Source organism: Manis javanica, chromosome 2, assembly GCF_040802235.1.
Source record: "Manis javanica isolate MJ-LG chromosome 2, MJ_LKY, whole genome shotgun sequence".
Taxonomy (NCBI): Eukaryota; Metazoa; Chordata; class Mammalia; order Pholidota; family Manidae; genus Manis; species Manis javanica.
In genome coordinates, this window is record NC_133157.1 from 85,990,149 (window position 1) to 86,016,028 (window position 25,880).

General features: G+C 38.9%; 1 protein-coding gene across 20 annotated transcripts in view; it reads right to left on the minus strand.

Annotated features, from left to right (window-relative positions):
- Positions 1–25,880, minus strand: part of CDC14B (cell division cycle 14B) — a 110,698-nt gene that overhangs the window by 43,481 nt on the left and 41,337 nt on the right. For all 20 annotated transcript variants that reach the window (XR_012127802.1, XR_012127803.1, XM_073228814.1 and 17 more), the window contains 4 exons: positions 14,457–14,533; positions 4,982–5,048; positions 2,784–2,846; positions 38–125 (listed from right to left, as the gene is read on the minus strand). Coding sequence is in view for 18 of the 20 variants with exons in the window: in XM_073228814.1 (XP_073084915.1) it covers positions 38–125; positions 2,784–2,846; positions 4,982–5,048; positions 14,457–14,533 (295 nt within the window). In the remaining 2 variants the exon portion in view is untranslated. The remainder of the gene's footprint in view (positions 1–37; positions 126–2,783; positions 2,847–4,981; positions 5,049–14,456; positions 14,534–25,880) is intronic.

The window sequence follows — 25,880 nt, forward strand, 5'->3', positions numbered from 1 at the left end:
AAACTGTACTTGTCATGTATTTTCTATTTTCACATACCACTTTCAAGCCTGGTTCTTGAGTGAGGACCACAGAAGGCAATAAATCTGTCTGGTATTATCCAATTTAAATCTCCATTTTCTGCTTTCTGCAAAGGGAAGACCAGCACAATTTGTTTTTAGATATAATTTCCTCTCCATATCCCTTTCTCAATACTGAGCATCTGAAGTACTTCAAATCCATTTGCTTTAGCACAAAAGCTGTTTATAAATGACCACAATTCAGAAGCTAAAGTTTAGCTTCCTCTCAGCATTCCCAGGAAATAATTAGTTAACTTTCTTTTAAGAGTTTCTCTGTGACGGCAGCCAGCCTTTGGAAAACAGAACTGCCTGCTGCTACCCAAAATATACTTAAGTACTTTGGTTATTTTATCTGAGTAAATCCTCAAATAATTGCTGTTAATTAATAAGAAAACAAACTTTTCTATTATGAGGGATCTAGAAACTTCCCGGCTTTCCCTGTTTCCCTGGCTTCCAATATGAGCAATCTTGACTCCTGCACTCAGAGGAAAAAAAAAAAATCTATTTAAGTTCCTGGCTTATAGACAGATATTTCCATAGACACCTTCCCATCATGTGGCTAGCTATTTATGAGTAATTTTATATTAAATTTATTTAATAAAAATTTTCACTAAGCCCACCAGGAAACCTGAAATTTCAAGTCTACTACAATCACCGTATGTCTCTAGCAAACAAACACGAATATAAACTGAAATTTAAAACACTTCCTGTTACTAAGTCTTTGGACTGCTGAAAGGTAAACACAATTCACAGTTAACAGAAATGGATACACACAGACTTAAGCAGGAAGCAGAAGGCACCTGAGAGTGAAGGAGAGAACAAGTGACAGAAACAAGATTAGCTTTGTAATCGCAGTGTGTACTGTGACACATGTGCAGGACACTAAGTAAGGAATAGGCTGAGGGGTGCTTGAACACCTACAGGCCAGGCAGGTAACACAGAACCTGTTTACTTGTCTTAATTATCAGCGAGGAGAATTGGTAAGCTGCGCTCCAGGCAACAAGGCCCACACAGGAATGAAGACATGTGTGTCCCTTGTTCCAACTTAAAAGAAAAACCAGAAATCTGGAGTTTTTAATGAGAACCTTGTGGTAAGATTTCATTGAGACATAGGCATCATAGATTCCTCCTGAATTCAGAGATGTTAAAACAAGATAAAATGGGCATCATGGAGTCAATGAAGGACACCAGTCCAAACTTTCTAAATACACTGTAGGAACTAACATAACTACCGATGGTCTGCGGCAACCTACACAGTTCCCTGTCTCCACACAATCTCACTGAAAGTAAACACCACTTGTGGGTGATGCTACTACTCCCCACAATGCCACAATTTCTTCATTAGTGAGCAGAAGGCAATTAGCACCAATATTCTTCCCTAGTAAGCATAAAGGGCAGCAATGTAAAGAATAGTTTATTTTAAATATTTAACTTTGTAAGAACAAGCACCAAAAAATGGTGTTTATAATTAATTATATTCAGCAGTTTAAGATGATAATGTTATACATACTGCCAAGGAGTAAAGATAGGGCTGGACCTAATGAACTGCACAGTATGCTTTTTATATCTTTGGTACATCCAAATAACATGGATCCTAACTCAACCCAATTCATCAGTGCAACAGTTCATTATACCTAAGAGTTTAAAAAAAGTTACTTTAGAATTTGATTGTGAAAGAACAGTTATCTGAGGACTCAAGATACTGTGGCCTAAAGTCTATGGCACTCTTCATTATTAGAATATCTATTCAGGTAACTATAGCAGGATAACATGATACTACATGTATTGTCGGCCAAAAAGACCTTTAGCAGAGACAGCATCTGACTCATCTACTTGGAGGGTGGAATGGGAGAATCAAATTGCTTTTTCTAAAAACAGGAAAACCCCACTGCATTAAAAAATGTAGAGGACATCTGCCTGCTTGGACACTTTCTCACTCTCTCTCTTTGGTATACATAGTTTGATAGGGCTGATCCGAGCACTCCAGCTCCTGGGATGGCCTGAGTATCCTCACCCACCCACCCCCAGGCATGCCAGGAACACAGCCTTGTTCAGGGCTAAGGACATGATCTATAAACTCTCTTTTCTGATGAATGGCCCTTTGGCTGGAGCCATAAACGCTTTTTTCTGATGAGTTTGCTGAGCAGGTAAAACAAGCTGCTGGAGACCACTATCTGGGGAGGGCTGACCTGGGAACAAAGCTTAATTAAGCTTTAGCCCAATTTCCGGCCGTTAAGTGTCTGAGTACTGGAATTGGTTATGCATTCAGTTATATCTGCTCCTGGACTTTTTATTTATGTAAGTCAATACATTTTCTTTTCTCATGTAAGCCATTTGTGTTTACTTTCTGTCATTTGCAACCAGAAGTGTGCTGACTCCACATAAGCAAAAGGTTATGATAAAACAGACATATTCCAGAGGTAGGTAAATGTATAATGACTATTTACCTCATCAGATCCTTTGGTAAGGGCATTACCAACATTACCTCATTTAATCACTACGGAAAGTCATCAATACTAAAAACCTGAAGAGAGCATTAAGGAGCACTCACACTCTCTGCAGAGATGCAGCAAATGCAGAAATCACCACCAAGAACTGGACTTCAGGAATGGGTAAGAGGATAAGGACTTGACTTTCCTACTCCATACACACCTAAACTCAACAAGGTTATTTCTGTAAGTAAAACATGAATTAGAAAGTTAAATGTGATATCCTTGAAAACTTACTTCATAATGTTCATATTCATCAAGGTTAAATGAGTTGAAATTAAGGAAGCCATAGTGCAGTGCCTAAAATCCAAAGGAAAGCTTTTAAGAACAAAGGTGCAAATAAAACAATTTCCAATTTCCTAATAAGAAACATCAGGAGGCACCCAAAGAAACATTATTATATTTAGATTATGTTCCACTGAATAGTTTTCAGAGGAGATGGGCTATGTCTTTTTAAATGCTTCCATTATCTGAAAAATAAGTCACAACAATATTTTAATGAGATTTGGTTATTTTTCTGCATCAACCATTCTAATCATGCAGAGCTAAATAATCAAGCCTTCCAGGTAACCCTACTAACTTATTAGATTAACACCACTCAGGCTTCAAATATAACGCACACCACATGGTCCCTAAACAAATAAAAAAGAGAAACCATAGGTTAGTTAACCCCAAACAAATCCCACATATTTCATAAATATCTTCACTGTGAAATTCTTCTGTACAGTCTTGAATTAAGGATTACTATTCCCTAAAGACAGCCCAGAAATCAATACTAATATTCAATATTGTGAGGGGGAAAATTTCTTTTCTCATTAAGAAAAAAATACATAAATTTTCTGTTCTTCTCTGCAGCATCCCTCTGGGCTGCATTAAATGAAATAAGCAGAGCATCTATTTTCTAAGACATGGACGAGCTGGTGGCCTCTGAGATGTGTTCTTTCTCCCTGTTCACTGTGCCAGACAGTGTGGAAAAGCAAGAATTCTTGATCAACAAGGTATTCTTAGTTCAAAAGGGGTGACTCTGTAAACCCAGTTTTCAACACATGAACTATTGAAACATGAATGAAAAATAAGGCTACAATAACAAACAAAAAGCCCTGTTAAGAAAACATAGTTACTTAAGTTCTAATTCCAAGACCAAATCCATGACCAACTTTCTTTCTTTGAATTCGATACTCAATACATCTCATGATATTTGGACGAGAGATGTTCCTGCCACAATAAAATGTAGTTTCAGGCAATATCTACTCTCCTTTGGATTTCACAGAGATACTACTCAGAAGCAGCACTAAGATTAGGACATATTATGCTCGTGTTTAGTGCAGTGCTGAGCATAACTTTATAATATTCAAAATATTCAATAATATTCAAAATCAGTCACAAATAAAAAATGCTTAAACTGAAAAAATCAGAAGCTGTTGACTCATGAATAAAATTGAATAGAGCATGAAAAGAACAATCTTTGGCCTATATAGCTCCTGCTAATTAGACTTTGGTTATAGTATCTGTTTAAAAAATATAAGCCAAGACAAAAGTAGAAACTGCTATAGAACATTACTATACCAAGACAGTATACTATACTAATTAGTCCTATCATTTTAATTCATACAGTTTCTGTCAAAATTCTCAGAAAGCCACCATGTTTCATTACCCAAGAAAGTAAACCTGGGTTCTTCTGGCCTCTGAAAACCCAAATCACACAGAATTTGAGATGTTGTAGAAGGCTTCTGTGACCCATGAACTACTGATTCACCATTCACCTGTGCTCCCTGCCATTCTAGAAATATGCATGAGGGGACATCATAACCAGGGCCTGCTCCATCACCCCGCTCCAGGGGATCCCTTTCATTCAGGTGATGCGAAGGGTGTGTCCTGGAGTCAGGCTCCAAGCAGCCCTGGGTATGAACAGGGTGAGTTTTAAATCCCTTGGACCAAGCAGGAGGGGCTCACTGAGTAACAAACTAAGAGGCTATTTAAATCCTTCTGCTGAACTAGAAACTGAATGCCCTGAACATACAGTGCTTGATGTTACTGTTATGGAAACATCTGTTATAAAAATGATCGGTGGGTATAAGACCCATAAAGTACATAAATCAAAGAGAACATAGAAACCAGAAATCTACTTACTATTTATTTTTCTTTGAGATCATAACACTCAAAACCAAGCTGGCTCTAGAATCCAATCACTTAGTGACTGTCTCTTACTGTCCCCTGCTGTTCAAGTGGCTCCTTTCCCCAACTCATGCAGAGAAACACTCTGAGCAGAATACACTGTCTTCTGGTTTGGTGTTATTCTAACATCAATCAGTTTGGGGAAATGGGGTGCCTCTAACATCACACAGATCTTGGAAGACCTTTGGGGAAGAAGGCCTAGTCTTCCCAGGACTGAGATTTCTTTTTCCAACACCAGGCGCACCCTCTGGGCCACTCACCTTCTGCACCGCATGGAAACAGTCAAGAAGTGTAATGAAGAAACTGCAGCTCCCATAGGCGGCATCTCTGAAATCCCAAAAGGGACAAAGGCTCAGTTAATTTAATTATCTGCAGTATACTTTACCTCAACAAAAAGCTGACAAGAATTTAACATCAAACATGTACACAGGATCAGTCTTGAAAGAAAGAATTCTTGCCTTTTGCTCTGTATATGAAGAATATGACACTATTACAGATATCACTGCAGTTTCTACCTACTTCAGTAGATACTACTTTATGCCTGTGGATCAATAATGACCACTTCCTAAATTCATTTCTGTTTTTGATGGCTAAGCTTCAAAAGTGCCTTAAGGTCAACTAATCAATAGTATGTACCTCTCCCCACAGAAGGGCAAGCCATTTGAACTTCTTCAAACCAAAAAATACCACATCAAACTGTTACCAGGAAACAAAGACTGCTTTTTGATTCTGTATACTGTGTGTGTGTGCGTAAGTATGCACACGCGTTTGTCTCCATCCATGGAGAAAAAAAAATTGGGAAACAAATATTTGAAATACTAGGTCTGAGTTAAAGAGCACTTTGCTCCTGTCATTATATATCATTTTACAAGTTTTAATAATTTAACTAGATAACTTAATTCTGACTCTTAAAGGACAATAGTGCCCATAAAGCCAGAGGACCTAAGGACTCAACTACCTTTAGTAGAGCTCCTCTGCCCCCGGGAAAGCACTACAGCAGTTTACAGTTAAGTCCACCCAAAGATGCACGGCAACTAGCAGTGATCTCCCTATAAATCTCTCAGTATCAATTAAGATTTTGTTCATTAATGTAAGGCACTTCTCCACATGCACCTATTTCTCCTCTTTGGCTACCTTGACCCATTACATACTGAAAACCTTTGGAATTAGACAAGATAAAAATTAATTTAACTGGTATCATTCTAGGCATGCCTATGTGAATGGTACCTGTGTGGAACAAGGCAGCCACTGAAGCCATCATTAATCACCTGCCCTGGTTAGGTTTTCACTGACAAGTTATAGTATTATAGTATTACTTACCTGAAAAATTAAACTGCCCTTGATAATTTTCAATTCTTACACAAACCTTAACAGACTCTTATACCAACATTAACTGCCATGGGGGAAAAAGGCATCCTTTTTAGCTACACCATTTTAGATGACTGTCTGCGCTGGCTCGAACAGCTAAGGTATGTTAGCCTCATGAGAACTGGACACAAGGTCTTACAACATGCCTTTTTTGCTCCCTATTTTATTCTGAATTTAAAAGCTGTTCTAAGCTAAAAAGGGTGTCAATCCAGCCTAAAAGAGGCTTTGCCAGTAGCTGATTGGCCATTGATAGGACGGAGGAAAACATGGCCTGTGGCAGCTGTAAGGCCATGTCCCTGGGGGCATTGGCCTCACCTGCACCAAGATGCCCATTCTCGGGCTTCACCCTAGACCTCCATCAGAAGCACCAGGGTGGAGCCGACCAGCTTTGTTCTAACAGGCCCTTCAGGCAACTGTGACACGTGACACGTTTGAGAACCACTGACCTACAGAATCAATGTGAATACATACTATGCAGAAACACTTTTTTCATGGAGTAAAGAAACATTTTATAGAGAAGCTGAGGTAAGCCAATGAAGTAGTTTACCTGAACCAAAATAAAAATTACCAGTGGAAACAGGGAGAACTTTCAAATTACACCCCAATGCTTTTAACCTTGTCTTCTCAGCTTTAACTATCTTCTTAACCTGATCATTCTTTTCCAACCAAGTTAAAGGCATATCAATTCAGTCTTACGACTTGATGCATTTACTCAATGCATACTTTTTAAGAACCAACTGCAGGCCAAGCCCTGCTCCAGTCAGTGACGGTTCAACAAGCCTGGATCCAGGCTCAGCTAAAATTCAGTCTCAAACTCACACTATCTAAACAGACAACAAGAAGCTTTGTTTATTCACTCATGTTTATTTCATGAACACCTCCAACTTTAAACACACCCACACCTCCCCAACCCCAAGCACTCAGGTTAGACAGAAGAGCAGCTATGAATCTGGATGTTAAGTAGGCCCGTGTAGGGTGGGGGACCTTGTCACCAAGATCACCTAACAAACTTAGAAAAGAAGGCAAGACTCAGGGAAGGAGCACTACTCAGACACTGCAAAACAATGCCAAATACTAGTTTAGAAAAATAACAGCTTCCACAACACCTTGTATTTCCAATAGCCGAACATTGCAAATAACCCAGGCATCCAGCAAAAAGCCAACAAGCAAATAAGTTGTGGGACATTCACAGAATGGAACCAAAGCAGTAAGAGGACCAGCTCCCGACACAACACAGGCAAGTCTTGCAGACATTACGCAGGTGGGTTCCAACTCTCCAGAATGCATATACTGCACAGTCCCACTTACGATGTTCAAAGGCAAGGAAAATGGATCCACAGTGGCAGAAGTCACAGCAGTGGTTACTCGGGAAGTGGCTACTGATTGAAAAGAAGCTGAAGGGCCTTGTCAGGGGTGCTGGTGATGCTCTTGAGTCTCACCTGGATGGTAGCTACATATAAAAGTTTAATGTGCTGTAAGAACAGACCCATAGACCACTGGAACAGAATAGAGAGCCCAGATATAAACCCAAGCATCTATGATCAATTATTATACAATAAAGGAGCCATGGATATACAATCAGGAAATGACAGCTTTTTCACAGCTAGTGTTGGAAAACTGGACAGCTACATGTAAGAGAATGAAACCGGATCACTGTCTAGCCCCATATACAAAAGTAAACTCAAAATGGATCAAAGACCTCAATATAAGTCATGAAACAATAAAACTCATAGAAAAAAATATAGGCAAAAATCACTTGGACATAAACATGAGCAACATCTTGAACATATCTCCCCGGGCAAGGGAAACAAAAACAAAAATGAACAAGTGGGACTATATCAAACTTAAGAGCTTCTGTACAGCAAAGGATACCATCAGTAGAACAAAAAGACATCCTACAGTATGGGAGAATATATTCTTAAATGACGTATCTGGTAAAGGGTGGACATCCAAATTATATAAAGAGCTCATGCACCTCAACAAACAAAAAGCAAATAAGCCAATTAAAAAATGGGCATAGGATCCAAACAGACACTTCTCCGAAGAAGAAATTCAGATAGCCAACAGGCACACAAAAAGATGTTCTACATCGCTAATCATCAGAGAAATGCAAATCAAAACCACAATGAGATATCACCTCATACCAGTTAGGATGGCCAATATCCAAAAGACAAACAATAACAAATATTGCTGAGGTTGTGGAGAAAGGGGAACCCTCCTACACTGCTGGTGGGAATGTAACCTAGTTCAACCATTGTGGAAAGAAGTATGGAGGTTCCTCAAAAAGCTCAAAATAGAAAGACCATTTGACCCAGGAATTCCACATCCAGGAATTTACCCTAAGAATGCAGATTCCCAGTTTGAAAAAGACATATGCACCCCTATGTTTATCGCAGCACTATTTACAACAGCCAAGAAATGGAAGCAACCCAAAGTGTCCATCAGTAGATGAATGGATAAAGAAGAGGTGGTACATACACACACAATGGAATATTATTCAGCCATAAGAAAACAAATCCTACCATTTGCAACAACATGGATGGAGCTAGAGGGTATTATGCTCAGTGAAATAAGCCACACGAAGAAAGAGAAATACCAAATGATTTCACTCATCTGTGGAGTATAAGAGCAAAGGAAAAACTGAAGGAACAAAACAGCAGCAGAATCACAGAACCCAAGAAGGGACTAACAGGTACCAAAGGGAAAGGGACTGGGGAGGATGGGTGGGTAGGAAGGGATAAGGGGGGGGGGGGAAGAAGAAAGGGGGTATTATGATTAGCATGCATAATGGGGGGGAGAAAGGGGAGGGCTGTACAACACAGAGAAGACAAGTAGTGATTCTACAGCATTTTGCTATGCTGATGGACAGTGACTGTAAAGGGGTTTGTGGGGGGGACCTGGTATAGGGGAGAGCCTAGTAAACATAATATTCTTCATGTAATTGTAGATTAATGATAACAAAAAAAAAAGCATTTCCTGTGTGGTGATCTCCAATAAGTTCTTCACAATGATATAAAGGGCATATCAAAGTGTGGGCAAACGGTTTGTTTGTGTTTATACAGAGGATCAAAGCCTAATTTGGCTACCCAGAAAACGAATTAAGATACGATATGAAGAAGAACATCCAACATCAACATTCTCCGGAAGAGTCATTCCAGAAGATGATCATCAAAAAACTTCAACAAAGACCCTGGCGCTGTTGCAGTTGTAGCTGTATTCATCACACCGGTTCCTGGACATGCCATTAGAATGAAGGAGATATCTAAGCTGGCCTGTGCATACAGTAAAACAACAAATTTTACTGGATCTATACTGTCAGAACTCAACCAAGAAATAGGAGAAGTGCAAGTTGCAGCACTCCAAAATCTTGCGACTATAGACTATCTACTGTTAAAAGAACATATGGGATGTGAACGGTTCCCAGGAATGTGTTGTTTTGTCTGATTTTTCTCAAACTATTCAAATTCAGTTAGACAATATCCATCATATCACTGATAAGTTTTCACAAATGCCTAGGGTGCCTAACTGATTTTTTTGGTCTCACTGGAGATAGCTGGTAATTGTAGGTCTGCTTTGGTTATGTAGCTGTATTCCTATTATGTTAATGTGTGTATGCAATTTAATTAGTAGTTTAAAACCTATACATGCTTATGTTACTCTACAAGAAGATATGTCAAAGAAATAATCAATCTTCCCATGTTCTCTTCCATCTGCTACTTCTATAGCTTTTCTTCTTCCTTCCTAGTTACAATCCTTAAGTAGAATTCGTGCCTCATATCAAAATTACCGAGTATCATAATTCTTCCAAGTGGTAAAGATACCTCAAGACAAATGCTGGGCATAGAAGCCACAGGGCATAAATCTGCAAAGAAGTAAAAAGCTAACCTTTTCAAACAATATTGCTTCTCTCTCACTTACCAACTTTACATTTCCCTGTATGGCCCTGGAAGATGACTGGTTAGCCAGAGACGGGTAAGATTCCTCAAGGAAGGAACAACCCAAGACAGGCACAGTCACAGGGGGGCCATCAGGTGAGAAATTGGGGATCAACAGAGGTGAGGCTCAGAACCTTACCCCCCCTGTTTTGAGAGAAATCTTCTGCATCCGTGGATGTTTTGTTGCCCTTATCTAGCTTGGATTAATACTTAGTCTATAGGCACACACCTGATCATCTACATTTGCCCTCTTATAGCACTAAACTATGTTTTCTACCTTTATCTTGCATCTACCTACCACTTCAGCATTTTATTAAAAATAATAATAATAATAAGGGAGAAATGTGGGATTCACATATAAATCAAGTATAAAAATCAAATGAATATTCATATTTGACCTGATTGTTTATAGTTCATGATGCGTGATCAAAACCGAAAGTTTCTGTGATGATTGCTCTTGCACTGTTCACCATGTAAGAATTTATTCACTATGTAAGAATTTGTTCACCATGTAAGAACTTGTTCGTTATGCTTCAGAAGATTGGAGACTGTTGAGAGTTGGGCTTGGGGTTGATTAATGATTATGCATTGACTCCCCTATACAGAATTTTATTGTTGTTAACAACCATTTGATCAATAAATATGAGAGATGCCCTTTCAAAAAAAACCAAATGAATAAAAATAAAAACATAAAAGAGTAAAAAAAAAAAATGGGCAGAGGATCCAAACAGACACTTCTCCGAAGAAGAAATTCACATAGCCAACAGGCACACAAAAAGATGTTCTACATTACTAATCATCAGAGAAATGCAAATTAAAACCACAATGAGATATCACCTCATACCAGTTAGGATGACCAACATCCAAAAGACAAATAACAACAAATGCTGCCGAGGTTGTAGAGAACGGGGAACCCTCCTACACTGCTGGTGGGAATGTAAACTGGTTCAACCATGTGGAAAGAAGTATGGAGGTTCCTCAAAAAGCTCAAAATAGAAATACCATTTGACCCAGGAATTCCACTTCTAGGATTTTACCCTAAGAATGCAGATTCCCAGTTTGAAAAAGACATATGCACCCCTATGTTTATTGCAGCACTATTTACAATAGCCAAGAAATGGAAGCAACTCAAGTGTCCATCAGTAGATGAATGGATAAAGAAGAGGTGGTACATATACACAATGGAATATTATTCAGCCGTAAGAAAAAAAATCCTACTATTTGCAACAACATGGATGGAGCTAGAGGGTATTATGCTCAGTGAAATAAGCCAGGCGGAGAAAAACAAACACCAAATGATTTCACTCATCTGCGGAGTATAAGAACAACGAAAAAACTGAAGGAACAAAACAGCAGCACACTTACAGAAGCCAAGAATGGGCTAACAGTTATCAAAGGGAAAGGGACTGGGGAGGATGGATGGGAAGGGAGGGATAAGGGGAAAAGGGGGCAATACAATTAGCACACATAATGTAGTGGGGGTGGGACATGGGAAAGACAGTATATACAGAGAAGCCAAGTAATGATTCTAGCATCTTACTACACTGATGGACAGTGACTGTAATGGGCTATGTGGGGGGGACTTGATAATAGGGGGAGTCTAGTAACCATAATGTTGTTCAAGTAATTGTACACTGATGATAACAAAAAAAAAAAAGTTTACTGTGTGTGTTGCATAGATAAGATTAGTGGATTTTTTAACTACATGTAAATTATACATCAATTTTAAAAAGAAAACAAAATAAGAGTGTTCAACAAATGTTAGCTAAGGACAGGCACTATGCTAAGTGTTTTATATGAGGATATTAATTCATCCTCACACCCCATTAGGGAGACACTACCATTGTCCCCATTGACAAACCAGGAGACCAAGGTTTACATGTGTAAAGAAAGAAGCACAGAGATACTAGTAGCAGAGACGAGAGTCAACCTCCCATCTCTCTGATGTTAACAGCCAAGCTATTAACAACTATGCAATACTACTGACCTCTCCAGAAAACAGAAAGCAGAGACAGAAAAAAGACCAAAAAAAGGTAAACTTATAGGTAATATCAAAGGACAGAAGTACATGCTCTTCGTAACAGTGACCTTAAGGTATCAAGAAAATACTGAATATTTTATACTATCTTTTTGCTTAGAAATATCTGATTAAGAAATCATATATATGTATATATACATATTAAACTCGGTGGTTGAGAAATTTTATCTAAGTTGAATTAAACTAATTAGATATTGCTAAGGAGCATAAAATACATTTTTAACTGTAAATGAATGCTATTCTTGCACAATTCCCTGTTAGCAATTATACTTATGCACTTGAAATAGCAAGGATAAAAAGACTATATTGTAACTTCTTTCAAAATATTATCATGCTCTATGAATTCTGATTGGCCTACCTTTTAATTAGCAAGTTCTATAGAACATTAAAATGTGGTGAACCACCAGATTAAATCTGCCACAAGCTGATAACTTCCGAAAAATACAATAATGTTGTACTATTACATACCCACAATAATGTAAAAACCTTATTTTTGTAAATAAAAATAAATTGCTAGAAAGGTGGAAGGAAAAACAGATCAAATAAGGCCCAATTCAGATTTCTCAGAAATAGCCTGAAATAATAAATTATTATAAAGACTTTAAAATCTTACTCTCAGCTCCCATACTTATCACAGGTTGGCAACAAAAAGTTCACAAACCAGGAGACCAATTCTTTACATGCCTTACTTGGAGAAACAATGCTTTAGATAAATCAAGTTTTTGGCATGTGTGACTGAGCAGATTCAAATTTCACAAACCTCAACTATTTACAGTGATGTCCTGTTTTTCTGGAGAATTACTGGCTTTTGCTCCTGGGACCAGAAGTAATCAACTTATTAAAGAAGAAGATGCTTTAAGAACTATAAACCCAGGTATGGAGCTAGCAACACTTGCCCTGGGTTTTGGTCTCTGTGTTTATCAATGCAAACCCTCTTTTACATCTACAGTGTTTCATGGGTCCTGATTGGCTTTACTGCAATGTGTGAAATGCATCCTGATTGCAGGACCTTGTGTTATAAACTTTAAGAATTACATTATTGTAAAGGATTACCAATATAAAGAAGAGTTCTGTAGAACAAAATTATCACGGTGTATCAATGTGCCTCTGACTCAGACACCACAGACAAAAGCATTTCTTCTAAAGGAAATACATGGTTACTGTAATTTTATAGGTTGAGAAGCAAATGAAGCATTCTCCAGCTTCGAAAATAACCATGGCTTCCTACCCACCGCATGTAACAGATACTCACGATGATCTATGTGCTAGGGAGAAACGGAGATGCCAGGTCCACAGAATTTCTTCTAATTTGCTAAACTACTAATAGACAGTCTTCACTGAGCTGAAATGAACTCTGCAGAGTATGTAACTTAACTCTGCAGACTGTCCTAGCAAATCTCTATTTCATGGAGCCCACGGACTGTCCTATGGAGTACTTGAGGAGGAGATTCTGCCTAAGGTTAGGGAGATCCACCCAAAGCTTGTTTGCAATGAAGTCAGATTCATAACCTTACATTTGAAAGGCAATCAGACCCTGGAAGTATATGCAACAATCCTAAAACTATCAACTAATTTGTAAGCAGAAGAATAATGCAGTATTTGAAATGATCAATATAGGATGCAAAGAGTAAAACTGCTTCACGCATTTATTACCCATTAAATACCATACAAATATTTAGATTATATAGCTAAGTATTTTGAAAGGCATGTAGAGAAGCTTTTACATTGATTTAAAGAAAAACAAACCTAAGTTTTTCCCAAAATACCTTCAACACAATCACTTATAAAGTCTGAGATGAGGATGAAGGTGTCATCCATTTATGTAAAGACATCCCCTGCCTCCAACCTCTGTGACAGGGACATTTGGTGTTTCTAGTAGTTGCTACCTTACCAACCTCACCATCTATACTGGCTGTGTCTCTAGGAAAAAGAGGTTCGTTCTCATCCCGGGAAGTGACTACTGACTGTGGGGAAATCTTACTTACTAACTCCTCAGAACCCAAAACTCTCAGTGGTAGCTTTGACACCTTAACTCCAGGACTCTTATCTGATCAAACTGCTCAGTTTCCTTCCGTGGCAGTGGTTCTCATGTGGACCAATTCGCCACCACCATCACCAGGGGCAGCTGGAGATGGCTGGAGACATTTTTGGTTCTCATGATTCACTTTGTGAGGGCAGAGGTCTAACAGGCATCTGGTGGGCAGACGTCAGGGACGCACCTGAACATCCCACAATACACAGGACAGTCCCCACACAGAATGCCATCTACAGCATTGTTTGCACCCACCCTGAAATGATTACTCACCAGATACTCTTTTTTCAGAAACAACTACACCAAGATATTTCTGGCAAGAGCCCGATTAAATGAATCCACCATATCATTCTTATATTTACCTGAAAGGAATATAGGATGTATCTCCAAACATTAATATTCTATATGTTTCTTCTGGAGTTCTCCCCAAATATATAACCTACATTTGAAAAGAAAAGAAAAAGGAATTTACTTCTAAATGAAGATATGGTGCTGGCCCTGCAAGTTTTTATACAATTTCTCACCAGTCAATTGAGGCTGGTTCCCCAGCCCTCCCAAGGAGCCCAAAGGCTGCCTGGCACCCCGTCAGTGAGCTCCCGCTTTGTGGAAATCTGCCACAGCAGCTCTCTGATACCTGCAGTGACAGCCCTGGCCCCAAACTTCACAACCACCTTTTGTGGTAAGAAGTACAGAATTTTAAAAGTCACATATGCTTTTACCTCACCTGCTTCCTGAAAATAGCTGAAATGACAGTGAAGAAGTATGTAGGGGATGGACTGGGACTGGGGCTGGCCTGAGGTGGGAAGATGCATAAAAGCAGAACAAAGGTTTTGATTAACTCCATCCATTTAGATTTAACTACTTATAATAAATATTGCCCAGGTTTCCTATAAAACTGCATTTGTGTCCCAGTCTCATTTGCTTCATTTATCTTCAGAACAACATTATGCTTCAGTTTTCATCTTCGAGGAGATTCTTTGGCATTTGAGGCCCGTGGCTGGTATTCCTTTCATTTCCCCAAGTTTGTTTTCTGCCCAGACATTTACTGACTGTATGTGGTCTCTGACTGGCAGGCCCCTCAACAGCTGACAGATGTCCACCGCCTTCTCATCTCTGGCGGTGCACGTGTATTTTACTGGGCTCATCTCCTCCTACCCCTTCTTATAAGTAACCCATTCAGCAATTTCACTGGCATCCCTCTAAGTTTGCTGGGACTTTCTGACCCTCATTCTGTCTGAAGGCACAAGTTTTCTCCCACCTCAGAAGCTCCCTGCAGGTCAGGGCACTTTCAACTCACATATGAAGGGATGGGAGGGGAGGCATGTGCATTAGATAGGGCACATGGATCACCAAACTGAGATTAAATTCTAAAGCACACTTGGGGGTAATGAACTTTGCATTTTGACTAGTAAAAAGAAATCTCTAAAAAAGTTAAAGTACAAGCTTTTTCTCTCCACTACTACTTATAGCAGCTGTTTCCTTAACGAAACTGTGAGCACTCTAAAAATTCCTGGTACATATGTTATATATAGGTCCTGATTCAATGTTTAATTCACTGAACCTAAACCAACTTATAATAGTTGGGAAATTTTTAAATAACTGATAAAAGCTTGACATAAATATAAAAATATCACTGGACTAAGAGAAATTATAGAAATAAAAGGTCCAGGAGTGGATTCAAGATGGCAGCATAAGAGGTGAGATGGAGAACTCCTCCCAAAACAACAAATAGTATAACATGTAGTTAATTGATACAACTAACCTTAAAACAGCAACAGGAAAGAAGGCTGAACCAGACTGCATACAGACCTCATGAACAGAGCAGACCTCACGGAACAGGGTAATGGACCAAAGCCTTAATCCGGTGAGACCCAATCCCTTCCCCTACCCCAGCTCACTGGTGGGAGGAAGAGAAACGGAGCAGGGGAAGGGGTGGAAGCCTGGGACTGCTGAACACCCAGCCCTTGAGATCTGCTTTGGGAGCAGAAACCTACACTGTGTGGTGCTTTGGAGGTTGGGGAGCTCAGACAGGTGGAGTGTTTGAGAGACAGATTCTGACCATTTGTGGAGGACGGGATCCACATCCAATCACTCTGTGTCAGAGGAAAGGCAGGCGGTCTGAGAGGCTACCTATCTGCAAGAGGGCTGCTGAAGGGGCAGGGTTTGCACAGAGCTTGCTGGGCACGGGAGGGGAGAGCTGGACAAGGTTGTCTGGGCACGCTCTGCTCAGCTGGTTGGGAACTTTGAGGAACTTCAGGCGCCCCATCCCTCTGGCTGCCTACTCAGCTCTGAGGCCCCCCACTGTGATACACAGCCTGCTGCGCCTCCCTCCTACCCTGCCGGCACTGTTTTGCAAACCTGCAGTCACTGTGCTGGTGTCAGGCCAGCCAGAGAGAGGCCACGCCTACAACAGCTAGAGATGCAAAGCACAGAGGCTTACCTGTGCACTTCGCCCACTGGCTCTGACATCAGAGACAGGCACCACAGACAGAAATCAGGAAACAGATATTTCTTCCCCCTCAGGCACCAGCTCCGCTCCCCTGTAACCCCCAACCTCACTCTAGTGGCTGAGCAGTTCAAGAGCCTGGAGCTTCTGGGCACTAGTGAGCACCACACAGAATTATGAAATGTCAAAAGAACATGGTTCAGACCAAAATCTCACAAACCCCAGAAAGAGGGTCAAATGAAACTGAACTCACCAATCTGCCTGAAAGAGAGTTCAAAATAAAAATCAAAAACATGCTTATGGAGGTACAGAAAAATATTTAAGAACTCAGGAATGAATTTAAGTCAGAGATTCGATCATAAAGAAATTCCATATCTGAAATGAAACATACAATGGAGGGATTTAAAAGCAGATTAGATGTAGTAGAAGAGACGGTAAATGGAATAGAAATTAGAGAAGAGAAATACAAAGAAGCTGAAGAACAGACAGAAAAAAGAATCTCTTAAAGAATGAAAGAATATTGAGAGAACTGTGTGACCAATCCAAACAGAACACTATTCACATTATAGGGGTTCCAGAAGAAGAACAGTGAGAAAAAGGGACAGAAAGTGTCACTGAGGAGGTAATTGCTGAAAACTTCCCCAATCTGGGGAAGGAGATAGTCTCTCAAGCCATGGAGGTGCACAGATCTTCCAACACAAGGGACCCAAGGAAGACATCAAGACACATAATAATTAAAATGGCAAAGATCAAGGATAAAGACAGACTTTTAAAAGCAGCTAGAGAGAGAAAAAACGTAACATACGAAGGAAAACCCATCAAGCTATCATCAGACTTCTTAACAGAAATTTTACAGGCCAGAAGGGAGTGACATGATATATTTAATGCAGTGAAGCAGAAGGGCCTTTAACCAAGAATACTTTACCCAGCAAGGTTATCATTTAAATTTGAAGGAGGGATTAAACAATTTTCAGATAAGCAAAAGCTGAGAGAATTTACCTCCCACAAACCACCTCTACAGTGCATTTTAGAGGAACTCCTATAGATGGAAGTATTCCTAAGGCTAAATAGATGTAAACCAAGGGATAGACAAAGAGTACAGAAAATATGATTCAAAACATACCAAGAATGGAGGATGAAGTAAAAGGAGGGAAAAAAAAAAAGAACCTATAGGTTGTGTTTGTAATAGCACATGAAGTGAGTTAAATTAGACTGTTAGTAAGCGAATTACCCTTGAACCTTTGGTAACCAGTAATCCAAGGCCTGCAATGGCAATAAGTACATACCTATCAATAATCACCCTAAATGTAAAAGGTCTGAATGCATGAATCAAAAGACACAGAGTCACTGAATGGCTTAAAAAAATAAGACCTGTCTATATGCTGCAAACCCAAAGACATATACAGACTGAGAATAAAGGATTGGAAAAAGATATTTCATGCAACTAATAGAGAGAAAAAAGCAGGAGTTGCAGTACTTGTATCAGACAAAATAGACTTCAAAACAAAGAAAGTAACAAGAGACACAGAAGGACATTACATAATGATAAAGGGGTCAGTCCAACAATAGGATATAACTATTATAAATATCTATGCACCCAACAAAGGATCACCTACATATGTGAAACAAATACTAACAGAATTAAAGGGGGAACTAGACTGCAATGCACTCATTTTAGGAGACTTCAACACACCACTCACTCCAAAGGACAGATCAACCAGACGGAAAATAAGTAAAGAGACAGAGACACTGAACAACACACCAGAACAGATGGACCTAATGGACATCTACAGAACACTCCATCCAAAAGCAGCAGGATATACATTCTTCTCAAGTGCACATAGAACATTTTCAAGAATAGATCATATACTAGGCAATGAAAAGAATATCAGTAAATTCAAAAATATTGAAATTGTACCAACCAGCTTCTCAGATCAAAAAGGTATGAAACTATAAATAAATTACACACAAAAAATGAAAAATCCCACAAACATATGGAGGCTTCACAACATGCTCCTAAATAACCAATGGATCAATGACCAAATAAAAACACAGATCAAGCAATATATGAAGACAAATGACAACAATAATTCAACAGTGCAAAATCTGTGGGACACAGCCAAGAACGTGCTAAGAAGAAAGTATATTGCAATACAGGCCTACCTCAGGAAAGAACAATCCCATATGAACAGTCCAAACTCACAATTAATGAAACTAGAAAAGGAAGAACAAATGAGACCCAAAGTCAACAGAAGGAGGGACATAATAAAGTTTAAAGCAGAAATAAATAAAATTGAGAAGAATGAAACAATAGAAAGAATCAATGAAAACAAGAGCTGGCTCTTCGAGAAAATAACAAAATAAACCCCCAGTCAGACTTATCAAGAAAAAAAGAGAGTCTACACATATAAACACAATCAGAAATGAGAAAGGAAAACTCACTACGGACACCACAGAAATACAAAGAATTATGAGAGAATACTATGAAACATTATATGGCAACAAACTGCATAACCTAGAAGAAATGGACAACTTTCTAGAAAAGAACAACCTTCCAAGGCTGACGCAGGAAGAAACAAAATCTGAATAGACCAATTACCAGCAAAGAAATTGAATTGGTAATCAATAAACTACTAAGAAAAAAACCTCTGTACCAGATGATATCACTGATGAATTTTATCAAACATTTAGTTAAGATCTAATACCATTCTCTTTAAAGTTTTCCAAAAAGTAGAAGAGGAGGGAATACTCTCAAACTCATTCTACAAGGTCAACATCACTCTAATTCCAAAACCAGGCAAAGACACCACAAAAAAAAGAAAATTACAGACTAATTTTCCAGGACATTTCCCTGATGAACATAGATACAAAAATACTCAACAAAATATTAGCAAACCAAATTCAAAAATACATCAAAAAGATCATCCATCATGATCAAGTGGGATTCATCCCAGGGATGCAAGGATGGTACAACATTCGAAAACCCATCAACAGCATCCACCACATCAACAAAAAGGACAAAAACCACATGATCATCTCCATAGACACTGAAAAAGCATTCAACAAAATTCAACATACATTCATGATAAAAACTCTCAACAAAATGGGTATAAAGGGCAAGTCCTTAACATAATAAAGGTCATATAGGACAAACCCACAGCCAACATTGTACTTAACAGTGAGAAGTGGAAAGCTTTTCCTTTCAGATCAGGAACAAGGCAAGGATGCCCACTCTCCCCACTTTTATTCAACATAGTTCTGGAGATCCTAGCCATGGCAATCAGACAATGCAAAGAAATAAAAGGCATCCAGATTGGCAAGGAAGAAGTCAAACTGTCCCTGTTTGCAGATGACATGATATTGTACATAAAAATCTCTAAAGAATCCACTCCAAAACTACTAGATTTAATATCTGAATTCAGCAAAGTTGCAGGATACAAAATTAACGCACAGAAATCTGTAGCATTCTTATACAATAATGATTAACTAGCAGAAAGAGAAATCAGAAAACAATTCCATTTTTAATTGTATCAAATAGAATAAAATACCTAGGAATAAATCTAACCAACAAAGTGAAAGACCTATATCCTGAAAACTACAAGACACGCTTAAGAGAAATTAAAGAGGACACTAATAAATGGAAATTCATCCCATGCTCTTGGCTAGGAAGAATTAATACTGCCAAAACAGCCATCCTGCCTAATGGAATCTACAGATTCAATGCAATCCCTATCAAAATACCTACAGTGTTCTTCAATAAACTGGAGCAAATAGTTCTAAAATTCATATGGAATAACAAAAGACCCCGAATAGCTAAAGCAATCCTGAAAAGGAAGAATAAAGCAGGGGGAATTACACTCCCTGACTTCCAGCTCTACTACAAAGCCACAGTAATAAAGACAATTTGGTACTGGTAAAAGAACAGACCCACAAACCAGCAGAACAGAATAGAGAGTCCAGATATTAACCCAAACATATATGGTCAATTAATATACAATAAAGGAGCCATGGATATACAATGGAGAAATGACAGCCTCTTCTACAGCTGGTGTTGGCAAAATGGGACAGCTACATGTAAGAGAATGAAACTGGATTATTGTCTAACCCCATATACAAAAGTAAACTCAAAATGGATCAAAAACTTGAATGTTAAGTCATGAGACCATAAAACTCTTAGAAAAAAACATAGGCAAAAATAACTTGGACATAAACATGAGCAACTTCTTCATGAACATACCTCCCCAGGCAAGGAAAACAAAAGCAAAAATGAACAAGTGGGACTATATCATGCTGAAAAGCTTCTGTATAGCAAAGGACACCATTAATAGAACAAAAAGGCATCCTACAGTATGGGAGAATATATTCATAAATGACAGATCCAATAAACGCTTGACATCCAAAATATATAAAGACCTCATGCACCTCAGCAAACAAAAAGCAAATAATCCAATTAAAAAGTGGGAGGAGGAGCTGAACAGACAGTTCTCCAACAAAGAAATTCAGATGGCCAACAGACACATGAAAAGATGCCCCACATCACTAGTCATCAGAGAAATGCAAATTAAAACCACAATGAGATATCACCTCACACCAGTAAGGATGGCTACCATCCAAAAGACAAACAACAAGAAATGTTGGCAAGGTTGTGGAGAAAGGGGAACCCTCCTACACTGTTGGTGGGAATGTAAATTAGTTCAACCATTCTGGAAAGCAGTATGGAGGTTCCTCAAAAAGCCCAAAATAGACATACAATTTGACCCAGGAATTCCACCTCTAGGAATTTACCCTAAGAATGCAGCAGCCCAGTTTGAAAAAGACATATGCATCCCTATGTTTATCGCAGCACTATTTACAATAGTGGGGGGGACTTGGTGATGGGGGGAGTCTAGTGAACATAACATTCCTCATGTAATTGTAGATTAATGATACCGAAAAAAAAAGTAAACTCAAAATGTATCAAAGACCTGAATGTAAGTCATGAAACCATAAAACTCTTGGTAAAAAATATAGGCAAAAATCTCTTTGACATAAACATGAGCAACCTCTTCATGAACATATCTTCCCGGGCAAGAGAAACGAATACAAAAATGAACAAGTGGGACTATATCAAACTGAAAAGCTTTTGTACAGCAAAGGATACCATAAGTAGAACAAAAAGACATCTTATAGTAGTATGGGAGAATATATTCATAAATGACATATCCGGTAAGGGGTTGACATTCAAATTATATAAAGAGCTCACATACCTCAACAAACAAAAAGCAAATAATCCAATTAAAAAATGGGCAGAGGAGCTGAACAGACAGTTCTCCAACAAAGAAATTCAGATGGCTAACAGGCACATGAAAAAATGTTCCACATTGCTAATCACCAGGGAAATGCAAATTAAAACCACAATGAGATTATCACCTCACACCAGTTAGGATGGCCAACATCCAAAAGACAAACAACAAGAAATGTTGGCGAGGATGTGGAAAAAGGGGAACCCTCCTACACTGCTGGCTGGAATGTAAATTAGTTCAACCATTGTGGAAAGCAGTATGGAGGTTCCTCAAAAATCTCAAAATAGAAATACCATTTGACCCAGGAATTCCACTCCTAGGAATTTACCCTAAGAATGCAGCAGCCCAGTTTGAAAAAGACATATGCACCCCTATGTTTATTGCAGCACTATTTACAATAGCCAAGAAATGGAAACAACCCAAGTGTCTATCAGGAGATGAATGGATAAAGAAGACGTGGTACATACACACACAATGGAATATTATTCAGCCATAAGAAAACAAATCCTACCATTTGCAACAACATGGATGGAGCTAGAGGGTATTACGATCAGTAAAATAAGCCAGGTGGAGAAAGACAAGTATCAAATGATTTCACTCATATGTGGAATATAAGAACAAAGGAAAAACTGAAGGAACAAAAGAGCAGCAGACTCACAGAACCCAAGAATGGACTAACAGTTACCAAAGGGAAAGGGACTGGGGAGGATGGGTGGGAAGGGAGGGATAAGGGGGAAAACAGGGCATTACGATCAGCACATAATGTAGCGGGGGGCTGGGGGGGAATCAGGAAAGGCAGTACATACAGAGAAGACAAGTAATGATGCTACAGCATCTTACTACGCTAATGGACAGTGACTGTAATTGGGGTATGTGAAGGGGACTTGATAATAGGGCGAGTCTAGTAACCATAATGTTTTTCAAGTAATTGTACATTAACGATATCAAAATAAAAAATATATATATAAGAAATAAAAGGTCCAGCAAGGATCCTTGAGACTTAGAGAAGGTCATATCCTAAAATGAGTTATGCTTCCAGAAGGCATTTACCAATTTTCTTTTTTAAGACTCTTATATGGTAATTTTTCCTAATGTCTTGCCTGTTTCTCAATATAGTTTCATCCCATTTACTCAAAAAGAACACAAAATTATAATTAATTCTAGCAGTTCCTCAAACATTTATCTGTCTGCAGAACAATACAAACCAAAGAAATGTGTAACGGTCAGTACCAAGAATAAAGGAATGCTTGTTACCTAATATCAAGCAATTTACAAGTACAGTGTTACAGACTCATGTAAGATTATAATTTATCATGAATTAACCACAAGATCATCTATCATCTCACTCAACATATTACATTTGTCTATACATTTCTTACTCTACACATACCTTTTAAGCATCAACCTATCAACCTTATATTTTATTACTATTTATTTGCAAAAACAGCATAATTATTTTAGGAAAAACTTTTTAAAATGTTAAATCCACCCTCTTCCACTTTTCCCTAAATTTATTCACTCTTTTTTAGTCCCCAACATGCTTTCTCTCTCTTCCAAGACTTACTAGGTAACATCCATAGTCTTTTCCTCAAAATCTACTTTAAGACTTCCTAGTAGACCCCCTCAAAAAAATACCCCTAAGATCAAACAAAGAAACACCTTGAGACTAATGAGAGAATAAGGTGTGTTTCATCTGTGTGTGTGAGTCTGAATATATAGACGTAATTTAAATTAAATGAAACCAAGAGACCCCTTTCAGATTTTCCCTAAATTGCTAATAGGACCTTCTTATTAGTATATACAAATTTCTCCTTAAGCACCAAATTAAACATAATTCCTCCCCAAAACTGCAGTTCCTTGATTCTCTAATTACTAAAATTGCAATGGTTCTATTTCCTTCTAACTTTAAAAATAAAAAATACTAATACATTAAATAACTATGGAAATACAAGTTCAATCAAAGAACACAGAACAGTATAACATTTTTTTCCAATGGGGCAACAAAACCTATATTCCTAAAGATGCACTTTTTAAAAAATATAATTTTTAAATTCAGTTGGAGACTGCCTGGACAGAAATTGATAATATTATGTACAATGAGATAATTTGAAAGAAACTTACAGATTCAGAATAAGTGTATTTACATAATGCTCTAAGTCTGAATATCTGTGCCCATCCCCCTCCCAAAATCCATATATTGAAATCCTAAGTTCCCTATAGGTGATGGTAATAGTAGATGATGCCTTTGGGAGGTGGTGAGTCCTAAGGGTGGGGCTCTCATGAATGGGATCAGTGTCTTATAAAAAAGGCTCGAGAGATCCTTGGGCCTTTCCACCTGTGTGAGCAAGCCTTCACCTGACTAAGTTGGCACTGTGATCTCAGATCCCAGCCTCCAGAACAGTGAGAAATCAATTTCTGTGTATAAGCCTTCCAGTCTCTGGTAATTCACTGTAGCAGCCCAAGAGAACTAAGACACATAACTATCAAAGAAACATTACTAACAACCTAACAATTTCTTACTTTACACCCAATCATTTCCCCTAATCAAAAGGCCTTCACCAAATGAAATTACTCTGTATAACTTAAAGAGAATCCTATAAATGGCTCCTTTCTTAACACAACTTCTCAAATTAGTAAACTCTGAATCAATACAATTTTATGATCCAATTTGGAACCCAGGTTGTTTCTCAAGTTTCTTTTGGTATATTTTCATGAGAAGCTATGTACACAGAATGGCCCTGGTAATTCCACATTGCTCTCTAAAAACAGGACACAACAAATGTGCAAGAGGGCCATTAACCAGCCATGGTAGCTGGCTTCCAGGGCAGCCCCAGTAATGCTCCACTTGTGGTGTTTCCCTGCCCGTGTGGCTCCTTCCCACAATGAGCAACAGGATACTGCCTAAGTGGCAGAGTGACTCCAGAAGCCAGAGATGAGGCTCCTGCCGTGCTTTCTCTTGTATTCCTCACTCAGGTGCACAGAGCTGTCATTCTGTGAGGGCATCAGGCAGCCCACGAGGCCTCTTTCCAAAGCCAGCACTCACCTACCAGGCCTGTGAGTGGGCAGCATTGGCAGCAGGTGCCCAGCTCCAATCGAGCCTCTGGATGACTGCAGCCCAGTCGGGCTGGAAGCAGACCCACCCCAGGCAGCCATTCTGGACACCTTCCCCACAGAAACTCTGAGAGCACATTAGCTGTTGTTTCAGTCACTAAGTTAGTTTGAAAGGCAGCAACAGATAACAGATAGCACAGTAGATGGTGAGTAAGGCACTGATCATTCCAGTTTGTTAACATGGATAAATAATAGATGACAAGTACAGAGATACACAGGTAAGGAAGCCTGTGGACTGGGAAACGTGGGGAGAGCTTGTCGTCACCTCCCTCTCTAGTGTAAGTAATCTCTGTGAAGCAGGACACAGAAATCTCATAGGAAGAATAAAATACTGGGCTAGATAATACTTGGGAAGTCGGCTGTGCTTATCGAAGTCATGGTACAGAGTCTTTGCTCAACAGTACCATGGCCATTGCTAGGGCTCCTACCACCCCCATTTTTAAAATCACCTTCTGCCAGCCCAAGCCCCTGTGGAGACTTTGCCCTTGGGTCACTGGTCTATGCTGCAAAACCTGGGAGGGGCTCCAGCAGTGCTGAATAAGTTAGAGGACTGAAACAGAAGGATCACAACTCCATCACTTACAGTTTCAACCCTGACAATCCAGGTCTCAAATAAGACATCTCAATTATTAAGACACGTGCTTCTTATTTCTTAGAACACTTTGAAGCTTAACTTATCTAGTTTAAACCAAAACATTACACAAAGTAATCGTATCTGAGAGTTAAGAGTAATGGTATGTAAATTCCACCATCAGTAGGCAGCCTGATAAACCAGTAAACTATTTTCAAATATTCTTCATAGAAAGATGTCACAAATGTTTCCACTACTTCACTATTTTCACGTCAGCCAGATGACACAGTCTTTCCTATGCCAACAACTTGACTGATCTTTTTTTTAAAAAAACACTCCCTCCAGATTAACACTGAATGTTCAGGAATCAATGCAA